Raw genomic sequence first — 11,801 nt, forward strand, 5'->3', positions numbered from 1 at the left:
AAGGTGCTCCATCATGCTGGAAAAGGCATTGTTCATCACCAAACTGTTCCTGGATGGTTGGGAGAAGTTGCTCTCGGAGGATGTGTTGGTACCATTCCTTATTCATGGTTCTTAGGCAAAATTGTGAGTGAGCCCACTGCCTTAGCTGAGAAGCAACCCCACACATGAATGGTCTCAGGATGCTTTACTGTTGGCATGACACAGGACTGATGGTAGCGCTCACCTTGTCTTCTCCGGACAAGCTTTTTTCTGGATGCCCCAAACAATCTGAAAGGGGATTCATCAGACAGAATTACTTTATCCCAGTCTTCAGCAGTACCTTTTGCAGAATATCAGTCTGTCCCTGATGTTTTTCCTGGAGAGAAGTGGCTTCTTTGCTGCCCTTCTTGACACCAGGCCATCCTCCAAAAGTCTTCGCCTCACTGTGCGTGCAGATGCACTCACACCTGCCTGCTGCCATTCCTAAGCAAGCTCTGTACTGGTGGTGCCCTGATCCCGCAGCTGAATCAACTTTAGGAGACGGTCCTGGCGCTTGCTGGACTTTCTTGGGCGCCCTGAAGCCTTCTTCACAACAATTGAACCGCTCTCCTTGAAGTTCTTGATGATCCGATAAATGGTTGATTTAGGTGCAATCTTACTGGCAGCAAAATCCTTGCCTGTGAAGCCCTTTTTGTGAAAAGCAATGATGACGGCACGTGTTTCCTTGCAGGTAAACATGGTCGACAGAGGAAGAACAATGATTCCAAGCACCACCCTCCTTTTGAAGCTTCCAGTCTGTTATTCGAACTCAATCAGCATGACAGTGATCTCCAGCCGTGTCCTCGTCGTCACTCACACCTGTGTTAACGAGAGAATCACTGACATGATGTCAGCTGGTCCTTTTGTGGCAGGGCTGAAATGCAGTGGAAATGTTTTTTGGGGATTCAGTTCATTTGCATGGCAAAGAGGGACTTTGCAATTCATTGCAATTCATCTGATCACTCTTCATAACATTCTGGAGTATAAGCAAATTGCCATCATACAAACTGAGGCAGCAGACTTTGTGAAAATTAATATTTGTGTCATTCTCAAAACTTTTGGCTACGACTGTATAGCATGCATTTCCTATTTCCACAAATTAAACTCATTGTGTAAAATGTATGCATACAACAATCATAACTGAATACAGGCATACATACACATTAACTCTAACATACAGTCCATACTGGAAATGTACTATATGCTGTCAGAATTAGCCCTCAATGTTTTTCCTACTCTCTTTAACACATACAGTACATTCCCAAAGACAAATACTGTATACCCAAACTCAAGGATGGATGTCTCTCTCTCCATCTCTCTCTAGTTACAGACACATGGGGCAACAATATCTCATTCTACACATCTTTCGGTCTTCTGTTCTCTCCCCTCCCTCCTTAGGGCTCCCTCCTCCCGCTCCCTCCCTCCCTCCCTCGCTAAGTCATAGGCAGACGTGCTTGTCGTGCGAGCAGACCGATTTAACCCTCTCCTCAGAATAACTGATGCTCAGACAGCTGCCCTTCACTTCCTCTCCTTGACTCCCCAAACTATCTCCCTCTTTCCTTTTCTCTCCACAGTAGCTCTATTCATTCTTTCTCCTCCTTTCCGTTCCTCTTCCTGATTTTCCCTTGCAGTTTTCCCTGCTCAGACGGCTATAAAGACTTGTCCTGTAGCAGAGCTTGTTTAACAGGAGCCCCTGCCTCAACACCGGCCCAACAAGGAATACCAAGCACTGGACGGAACAACACAGCGTTGGAGGGAAGGATAAAACATAAGACATACAAAGAAAAACAGGCCACCTTTTCTAAACTCCAAGGAAGAAGGATACAATACAGAATACAAGGAGTGGCAGAAGAAGAGACGAAACAGTGTGAGGAGTACAGGAAGAGTTCAGCGTTAGACCATGCCTGGCTGTCATGTCCGGACACCACTGGTGCTGGTGCTCTGCATGCTGGTGCTGTCCTGTGGGTCAGGAGGCGCCCGGCGGATCAGGAAGCGAGGGCTTAACCAAAAGGTGGGGGTTAGTTAGAGCTGATATGAGTACCTACACTGTTGCTGCAGCAATGTGTGTGTGTGTGTGTGCGTGTGCGTGTGCGTGTGCGTGTGCGTGTGTGTGTGTGTGTGTGTGTGTGTGTGTGTGTGTGTGTGTGTGTGTGAAGAGAGAGGGAAAGGCTGGTGTAAATACAATACATACTCTGTTTTAGCAGGGTGGCAGAGGGATGTATTTTGAAGGTTTCACACTGAAAACAGTGTTGGCGCTGAGGTGAGAGGTGGGTGTTAACAGTGATGTGACTATGTCTCTGTTGAAGAGGTCAGTAGAGGTGTGTATGTCTGAAGATAAACGTACTGAGTAATGTGCTTGAATTCTATAAAAAAAACTCTCACAAGACTACAAAATAGACGGTACAGAGCAGGATGCGTGTGTGTTTGGTACGAGTGTATGTGTTTGTGTGAACCTGGTGTAAAGGATGTTAGGGTTATTGGGGCAGGAACTCAGTGGGCCTTAGCTCGTTAACTCAGCTCAGTGCAGGTTTGATTGATCATAGTTAACGAGGGCCGGTGTACTATGGTGCTCCCCTCTCTCTCTCTCTCCCTCCCGCTTTCTTTCTCTCTCTCCCTCCCTCACGACGGATGGCCAAACTGACATTCTTCAAGGACGCTGCTTCAAAGCCACTTTAATTGGAGCATGCTGAGGTGGCCGTGACCTAATGCTTTATTCTCCTTCTCCCTCCAAGCCTTCCACCTCTTTCACTTCCATCACTCTCCATTCACAACTCCATGGCACCAGCATGTGCAACACCTGTTGCCTTCCCTTGCCTTTCTTTCTTTGTCTGAATAAGCCAGTAATGGTTGCAGGATGTTAGGTGAGCTTTTCCGACTAGTTTAAATATTTGAGTTGTCTTACCGTACAGTGGATGGCAGTCGGTTTCAGGTTTCAAGTTGTATTAGTTGTACCGTATGTACGGGATAGGCATGGTATACAACGTCCAACGAAATGGTTCCTTCTTGACAATGCATCAACAATAAGAAATAATAAAATATTAAAATATGAAGATAAAGTAAATGGCTCAGTAGAATATAATATTATAATAGAGGAAGGCACAATATACAGTCCAATATTTACACGTGTTTTGGGGAGGGTGGGGGGTCAGTATATAAACTGAGCAGTGTAATAAGTGTCTGGTAGCAGCAGTTGTGATGTGTGTGTAGCATAAATGTATGTATGTCTCTGTGTGTGTCCTGTGGGTCAGGAGGCGCCCGGCGGATCAGGAAGAGAGGGCTTAACCAAAAGGTGGGGGATAGTTAGAGCTGAAATGAGTACCTACACTGTTGCTGCAGCAATGTGTGTGTGTGTGTGTGTGTGTGTGTGTGTGTGTGTGTGTGTGTGTGTGTGTGTGTGTGTGCGTGCGTGCGTGCGTGCGTGTGTGCTATAGTAAGGAGAATCAGAGCAGGTGGTCAGTCCAGTTCAAGTGTTCAGCAGTCTGATGGCTTGTTGATAGAAACTGTCTCTGAGCCTGTTTGTATCAGACCTCATCCTTTGATACCTTCTGCCCGATGATAAGGGATCCAGAAGTGCTTGTCGGTCGAAGGAAATTATTGCCCGGACATTCTGAGCAAACAAATTCGAACAGGAACCGACAAGATGTGCACCCTCCTCAGTGCTGCAATCTTATCTTGTCCCCTCAGATCAGTAGTCGTAGTGTAGTGTTGGCTCAGATTAGTCCAGAACTGGGGCACTGGGTCACCTCAGGTCAGTAGTCGTAGTGTAGTGTTGGCTCAGATTAGTCCAGAACTGGGGCACTGGGTCACCTCAGGTCAGTAGTCGTAGTGTAGTGTTGGCTCAGATTAGTCCAGAACTGGGGCACTGGGTCACCTCAGGTCAGTAGTCGTAGTGTAGTGTTGGCTCAGATTAGTCCAGAACTGGGGCACTGGGTCACCTCAGGTCAGTAGTCGTAGTGTAGTGTTGGCTCAGATTAGTCCAGATCTGGGGCACTGGGTCACCTCAGATCAGTAGTCGTTGTGTAGTGTTGGCTCAGATTAGTCCAGAACTGGGGCACTGGGTCAAATCCTTCTGGCACTTTGCTCCACTGTAATTGCAGCTTAAACGGCAAAGTTCATAAGTGCCAAAGTTCTTGAGTGAGATGACTCAAATGAATTGGACTGTTTAATTAAATGATTTCATGCCATTGCCAGGCAGCCCCCAGTGACCCATCTCCATTAGAGTGCCCACAGAGTGGTGTTTAATGGCTGAGGCAGGAACTCAGTATTGACTGCATGGACACTTTGTTGTGAGGCCATTTATAAGCTATTGTCAATTTCATTGCCCTTGTCATTCAATCATCATACAGCTTCTAAAAGCCCTGGCATCTTATTCATGTAAACCCTTCCAGTGTGCTCAGTCTTAGCAAAAGCAGCACTATGGTTTCATGAAGGCTGTGTGAGGAGTGGAGGAGTGACAGACAGTCATGCACAAGACTGACCACAGAGAAATAGAGCATGGCCATTGTCACAGAGGGTCTCCTGTATGAGAGCAGCAGACAGAGGGAGGGGAGAGATGGGAGAGGTGCAGGAGGCAGAGGGGCACAGGGTGCAACTCTCTTTCTCCCTCCAGACCAGCAAAGTAGAATTAGCAGCCAGCCAGCTCAACCAGCCAGCACAGCCAGAAACATGCAAACATTCTGCTAGCGTGGGGAGAGCATTTCAATAACCACAGCTGCCACTGCTTAGACAGCACCCAGAGAATGTTGATGCAAATTTTGGAGTAACACTCCTGTTATTGTGTCCCATCCAGGGGGATATAGTCTGCTTCTGACATGTGTCTGGGCATGTTCATGAAGTTCTGAACTGCACTAAATCTGTACAGTTCCATTAATTTCCCTCGATGGGGACAGGCTTTTGCCAGGCTCTGAAATTAGATTGGGCCTGCAGATGCTAAGCAAATCCTTGGCCTTCCTGTTCTGTTTCTGATCTGGGCCGTCTGCCTTGGCCTCTCTCAGCATTTTATGTCCTCCCCAGGTGATTCTCACACCTCTGTTTACCATCTCACAGCTACAGCTCTTTATCCATGGGAGCTATAAGGGAATGAATCCCATGGAATTGGGCTGTCTGTGTGCTAAAACGTCAGAACGAACCAAATTGGAAAAGGCATCCTAACTTTGCACATTCCAGCATGGTGGCCAAGTTCATTTACAGTATAGGCTATTCCAAGATGGCTGGACTCAATATAGCAGATAATCCCTCTATTGTAGCCAGTAAATACCACTCTGTCTATGAGTAGGCCAAAAATGTAAAATATTTGTAACAAATACAAAACATATGGCCTTGCCATACAGTAATATATTGGAAAAAATATTCTGGAAGAAATCCACAGGAGGTAAGGTATGTTTTATACTTGGTTTGAGTATACTGCTGGGTAGGTCAGAGTTAATACACTTAGCCACTGGCAGAGGTGGTCAGGTGATGTGGACTTTGATAGGCATTCTGAACGTTAATCTCAGTCAGATGATGTGAGCATGGCCAATTCAGCCGCAGGACAATTTTTTCATGAGTGGATGGTCAGGGGGCCGGAACAAAGCTACAATGAATTTGTAGACTGCAAATTGACCGCAAGAAGCCCAAACAGATATAATATCTGACTAAAACATAATTTCACCCCCTCCCCAGCATTTGTCTGGCTACACTCCATCTCTTTATAGACTAAGGTCAGACCCTGCCAGCTGTCAGTCAGAGTCGGTGCAGGAAATGAACTAAGTGCCCAGGGGCCACACAAAGTCTAGAGCAAGGCTGGTCTAGAGACCTTTCACAGCACAGGAGAACTCTGCATGAAAAGGAGGCTGGATAATGCATGTAGTTGTATTACATGAAAAGGAGGCTGGATAATACATGTAGTTGTATTACATGAAAAGGAGGCTGGATAATATATGTAGTTGTATTACATGAAAAGGAGGCTGGATAATGCATGTAGTTGTATTACATGAAAAGGAGGCTGGATAATATATGTAGTTGTATTACATGAAAAGGAGGCTGGATAATGCATGTAGTTGTATTACATGAAAAGGAGGCTGGATAATACATGTAGTTGTATTACATGAAAAGGAGGCTGGATAATACATGTAGTTGTATTACATGAGAAAGGAGGAGATACCGATCCAAATAGCATGGCCATAAGTATGATTAGCATGAAATAATCAGTGCAATCCATTTGAGCTGTATGACAGTATCACATTACACATAGTCACTGGAGAGGCTGCATGGTGTGCTTCCTGGAGTTCTCGGAATCAGGAAGTGTCAGATCTAAGAACTAGATACAATACAGACCTCAATGGCCTGATCACAGTTTACATCGCAGTCTGGAGCAAAATTTGGTTTCTGATTGCTTTAGACCACAGCTGCAGCGCTCAGCTTTGAAATCCCTGTCCTGGAAGACAATGCTCCCAGTAAACACCGGTATAACAGGGCTGCCGGCATCTCTGTGGCCCAGCAGGAAGATACCAATAAACAATAAATAAACAATGTGGGACTGAACATCAAACAGACACATGCAGCACGGCACAGTGCATCACAGGGTAGGGCAGCTTGGCACTCAGACAGGCAGACTGATAGACAGGATCCAGATACTACTTCCTCCGGTACTGAGATCTGAGGGGAAACGATGGGAACTGAGCATATAATGAACCATGGTCCCTGTAACTGACATTATCCATTCACAGAGATAATCAGTCTCACTCTTGTACTTTAAACCTGGAGTTGCATTTGTAAAGATATAGGATGACATGAGGATGAAAGTGAATGGCCTACTTTGCATCCCATAATCATGTGTTTATAGGATTAGAATAATATTGTAGACTGAACAGCATTATGACATTTGATTAGCTTCTCTTTCACCTTTCCACTGGTTTTGAGATACTATAGGTTAGGTTAATATGACTAGGCCTAGAAGCCCTCAGGAGACAGACAGTCAGAAGATCTGAGAGATGCTTGTTCCAATTTGGCCAACATAGACCATGGCTGCTAAAAGCACAGATTCTCAGTATGAAGAGAACCCTGATGAAGTCAAGAGCTCAAAAGATTAACTTTGAGGAAGGTGAATCACTGTAAAATACATAAACAATCTGGAAGTGGTCCTAAGACGTAGTCATTTGGCGTCAAATCAAGATCAATACCCTAACCAAGGCACAGCCTGAGGACGCACTGTGGTCACACTGACAGGGAGGGCCAGAAAGTAGTGGCTCTGTGTGTTGCCACGCCAACGCCACAAGTTGATTCAGTCACTGAGCCGTGGTGAGACCTGGCACCCCACCCACCAGGCTGGCAGCTGATGAAGCAAACGATTTGTGTGTTTATTACAAATATGCATTCTGTGTGTCACAAACACCCACACCAAACATTTGCTTTCATTTTTACGGTTGATTTGGAAGAGCAGTTGCTTAGTCTGCCATATAAACAGTGCAGTTTTAACAATTTTGTGCAGTCTGCAAGCACATAAACTAATTAGTGAGAGGGCATCCACTTCGTGAGCAGCAGGATGTACACCTGAATTTACAGTATCTGCTATGGAGCTCCATGCTATAGATGGGCTTTGGTTCTCTCTTGGCCAGACAATGCGGAATATTTGCATTCTGATGAACTACTGATTGATGAAGGATGATAGAGGAGAGGAATTTGTATTGGCAGAGTGAGCCTCCCAGATTGAGTCTGGTTGACACTGTACAATACCTCAACTGGAAACCTGACCTCACTGGATTTGCTGCTGGGCCAGAGCAGCTCCTCTGTACAATAACACTAGAAAATATGAGGAAAGTGGTGTGGTTAAATGCACATCACATACAGTGACCACAAACCTAAATAAACCTGTGTTTGACCTATGACCTCCTCCAGAGCTTACAGGAAGTGCAGCCTCTAATGGGCGAAGTTCACCACATGGGATCATGGAAATAGTTGTAGCTTATTGAAGCAAGCAAAGCAGTAAGCACAGTCATGGCTGTATTACAGATCTGATTATGTAAGTGTTTCACAAGCTCTTTACGAGCAATCACAGACCACCACTGTTCAGGAGAGGGGGAGAATGTGTGTGGGTTTGAGGCACAATCACAGACCACCACTGTTCAGGAGAGGTGGAGAATGTGTGTGGGTTTGAGGCACAATCACAGACCACCACTGTTCAGAAGGTGGAGAATGTGTGTGGGTTTGAGGCACAATCACAGACCACCACTGTTCAGGAGAGGTGGAGAATGTGTGTGGGTTTGAGGCACAATCACAGACCACCACTGTTCAGGAGAGGTGGAGAATGTGTGTGGGTTTGAGGCACAATCACAGACCACCACTGTTCAGGAGAGGTGGAGAATGTGTGTGGGTTTGAGGCACAATCACAGACCACCACTGTTCAGAAGGTGGAGAATGTGTGTGGGTTTGAGGCACAATCACAGACCACCACTGTTCAGAAGGTGGAGAATGTGTGTGGGTTTGAGGCACAATCACAGACCACCACTGTTCAGAAGGTGGAGAATGTGTGTGGGTTTGAGGCACAATCACAGACCACCACTGTTCAGAAGGTGGAGAATGTGTGTGGGTTTGAGGCAAGCAGGACCTCCTTGACAGTGTATCACATGTGGAGATCTCTGGCTCATGTTCACAGCCCTATTTCCCTCCATATTGACTTATTCTTCAATTCTTCATCCCCCCACATGTTTAGAGTACTGACAGACATGAAAGCTACATAACACTGAAAACATAAGAAATAGAAGAAGCTGATGGAAAATGTTGCAACAAGTATGTTACATAAAGGAGTTACTGCCACCTGCTGGTCAAAAGGATAGGACAAGCACACTTACCATTATTTATCTTTGTAGGCCTACTGTAGCTATTATGTTGGAAATGATCCAGGTCTCTTTATATTTCAGTCTCAGGATAATAGATTGCAAATTTCTGTGCAAACAATAAAGTAATTATCTTATCTCATCTCCTCTCAGGACTATGAGTATCCGAACCAGCAGTCCCAGTCCACCCAGCACCAGAAGAACGACCGCTGCCCACCCCCACCTCAGATGCTACCGGAGCGGGCCTGCGAGGTGCCCGGCTGCCGCTCTGACTCAGAATGTGAGCGCCACAAACGCTGCTGTTACAACGGCTGCATCTATGCCTGTCTGGAGTCAGTGCAGCCACCACCAGGTAAGCACCATAGATCTAGTATACAGTACACAAAACCATACTTATCGACACATTCGACAACACACATGGTCATATATAGCATGGGCATGGTTCTAACCATTGGCACAAGGATATGCAGTAAAGTCCTGATGATATAATTAGGAACAAACTTTCCAATGATGTGTGTTTGTGTTGATCAGTGCTGGACTGGCTGGTTCAACCCAAGCCTCGCTGGCTGGGAGGGAATGGCTGGCTTCTAGACGGTCCAGAGGAGGTACTGCAGGGTGAGTAGCCTGGAACCATTAAACCCACCTGAACTCTACATCATCAGTATGTGTGTTTAGTTGACCTCTGACCTGTGCGTCCCCTTCCCTCTAGCGGAGGCATGCAGCACCACAGAGGATGGTGACGAGCCCCTTCACTGTCCCACGGGCTACGAGTGCCACATCATCAACCAAGGAAACCCCGCCTTTGGCATCCCCAACAGGGGACAGTGCATCAAGTCGCGTGGTAACTCTGGTAAGGTCAGATTCAGTCAACACTCACTCGATGGAATTCTAAAAACTGCCATAAACTAACTGGAGGTGCTCTTTCTCTTCCAGATGGACGTCCCATGAGGCAAAGGTCCTACAAGGACTATAAGGATTACTTGGGTAGGTGTGATGATCACCTGTCCTGTATACTCAATCATTATACTGCATTTGGATCAACTACTGGGGCCTCTTTCATACACCTGTTATTTCTCCACCATAGGAACTGGAAGCAGCTCTAATAATGCTGTGGCCTATGAGAAACACCACCACAAACATCTGGGATGAGGTAGGTCTTTCTGGGATAGAAAACTAGATCTAGATGGCAAAAAAAAAAAAAGTAAATAGCCCCTATATTATTTGCTAGGGCTAAGAATTACCAGGGACCTCACTATATGATATTATCACGATATTTAGGTGCCAATACAATATGTATTACGATTTGATGTTCCAAAGATACTGCTCTCTATATGTCTGCTGCAGAGAGAATAGAGAGAGCATAAGTACATTTGTTTTGAACAATCATGGAAATGAAATAGCTGAAAACATGTTGGCTCACCATTTTAAAAGATGGAGAAGAAGCTATAAGATGAAAAATACAAGCATTTTGGCACAGGTACAGTCAATTTAGCACCAGCTAAAAATATATATTGTCCAAAATAATATTGCTCTATATAACAGTATCGATTTTCCCCTCATCAAAATGTTTTGCCTATGCCAGAGCTATCAAAGGACAATCTAACAATCTATAATAACAATTTCTGACAGATAGTAAATGCTCATACTCAACAGATCAATGTCTTTCCTTAGAGCATCGGATACCTCTCCCCAGAACCTCAGCTATCAGAGCCCAGATACCGAACCTCTCATCAACAGAACACAACCAGGTCAACAGAACACAACCAAACCTGACCTGGTAACCTCACGGTGCGTTACATTTCTCATGTCTGGCCTGGGAAAAGGATGAAAACAAGCCTACATTTCCTACCTCTTCTATAACTTGTATACTCAATTTTGTTGTAATAATGGTCCATGCAGGGTTAACACATAATACCCTTCTTTGAGAGATTTACACACACGGAAACGTGTTGTGATTTAGTTATGGGTAAAGAATAATGGCGTTATGGTTGAAGCAGAGAAAGATATAACAGTGAACATCAAAGCACTTTTCTTTCCATCTCAAACTGGGAAATAAAAATAAAACATGCCATTATTCTATACATAATATCTAAGTAGATCCACTGCAAAACACTCCACAACTAGACACACACGCAGACCAATGTTTCTCCCACTAATAAGTATTTTCACCAATCAGATCAGCTCTGAAAAAGACCTGTGAAAAGAAATGTGATTGCTCAAAAGTAGTGGAAAAAATATCAAAATTGGGCTGCCTGTGAAAACCCAGCAATTGAATCCTAACCTGAGGCCCATCGAGGGCTGGTCAATAGGAAATAAGAACCATGTGCAACTGTTGGCCCCCTCACCCATCCTGCTCGCCTGAAGAAGGTCCCATAAACACACCGGATTTATGGTTATCAGACTGAAAACCAGAAACAGACCCAAAAACAGCTGGGGTCAACCAGAACCACAGACAGACTCCATACATTCATGTAATAACTTCACAACTGCCCTCCACTCTACTGACAGCTTGAACAAAGCCTGACTGTCTATCATAGTGGGAGAGCAAGCTAGGCCTTACACCAATGATCTAATCATTATCAGAACATCGAACAGTTCAAACTATCGAAAGTGAATCAAATTGATCCTATTCCATCCAGTATTTTCACAAAAATGTGCTTTAGTATAATAAAAAAGTGAGTGGTTAGGAGTCCACGTCAAATATCCATGTCTGTATTTGAGTATTATATGAAATGGTGCTCAGTTCCAAGGCTGCCTCTTTTAACAGGACATTAAGCTGGTCTACACACAAAGACTGAATTCCACAACTAATAAGCTAGAGGTATGAACAAGATGTAACTCTGAGTGAAACAGTGATATCCAAATGTTGTCAAACTGGTGCTGTAATGTTGCTTTGTGTATTCTAAATAAACTTTGTTTGAGGCATGGTCTGCTATTTACATTATTGTACAGACCTAAATAACTATGAAA

General features: G+C 44.8%; 1 protein-coding gene across 1 annotated transcript; it reads left to right on the top strand.

Moving 5' to 3' along the window:
• Positions 1-1,457: 1,457 nt before the first annotated feature.
• wfdc1 (WAP four-disulfide core domain 1) lies at positions 1,458-11,758 on the top strand. Its single transcript, XM_055934338.1, has 7 exons — positions 1,458-2,029; positions 8,985-9,183; positions 9,363-9,446; positions 9,541-9,681; positions 9,765-9,815; positions 9,916-9,981; positions 10,503-11,758. The coding sequence occupies exons 1-6, from the start codon at positions 1,919-1,921 to the stop codon at positions 9,978-9,980; spliced, it is 651 nt and encodes a 216-aa protein (XP_055790313.1). The 5' UTR covers positions 1,458-1,918; the 3' UTR covers position 9,981; positions 10,503-11,758.
• The last annotated feature ends 43 nt before the right edge of the window (positions 11,759-11,801 follow it).

This window comes from Salvelinus fontinalis, chromosome 9, assembly GCF_029448725.1.
Source record: "Salvelinus fontinalis isolate EN_2023a chromosome 9, ASM2944872v1, whole genome shotgun sequence".
Taxonomy (NCBI): domain Eukaryota; kingdom Metazoa; phylum Chordata; class Actinopteri; order Salmoniformes; family Salmonidae; genus Salvelinus; species Salvelinus fontinalis.

What these genes read in the sequence shown, in the direction of transcription:
- wfdc1 (XM_055934338.1), top strand. Translation starts at nt 1,919, where the DNA reads ATGCCTGGCTGTCATGTCCGGACACCACTGGTGCTGGTGCTCTGCATG. An exon ending in GTCAGTGCAGCCACCACCAG is followed by an intron (nt 9,184 to 9,362) that starts GTAAGCACCATA and finishes TGTGTTGATCAG; the next exon opens with TGCTGGACTGGCTGGTTCAA. An exon ending in TCCAGAGGAGGTACTGCAGG is followed by an intron (nt 9,447 to 9,540) that starts GTGAGTAGCCTG and finishes CCTTCCCTCTAG; the next exon opens with CGGAGGCATGCAGCACCACA.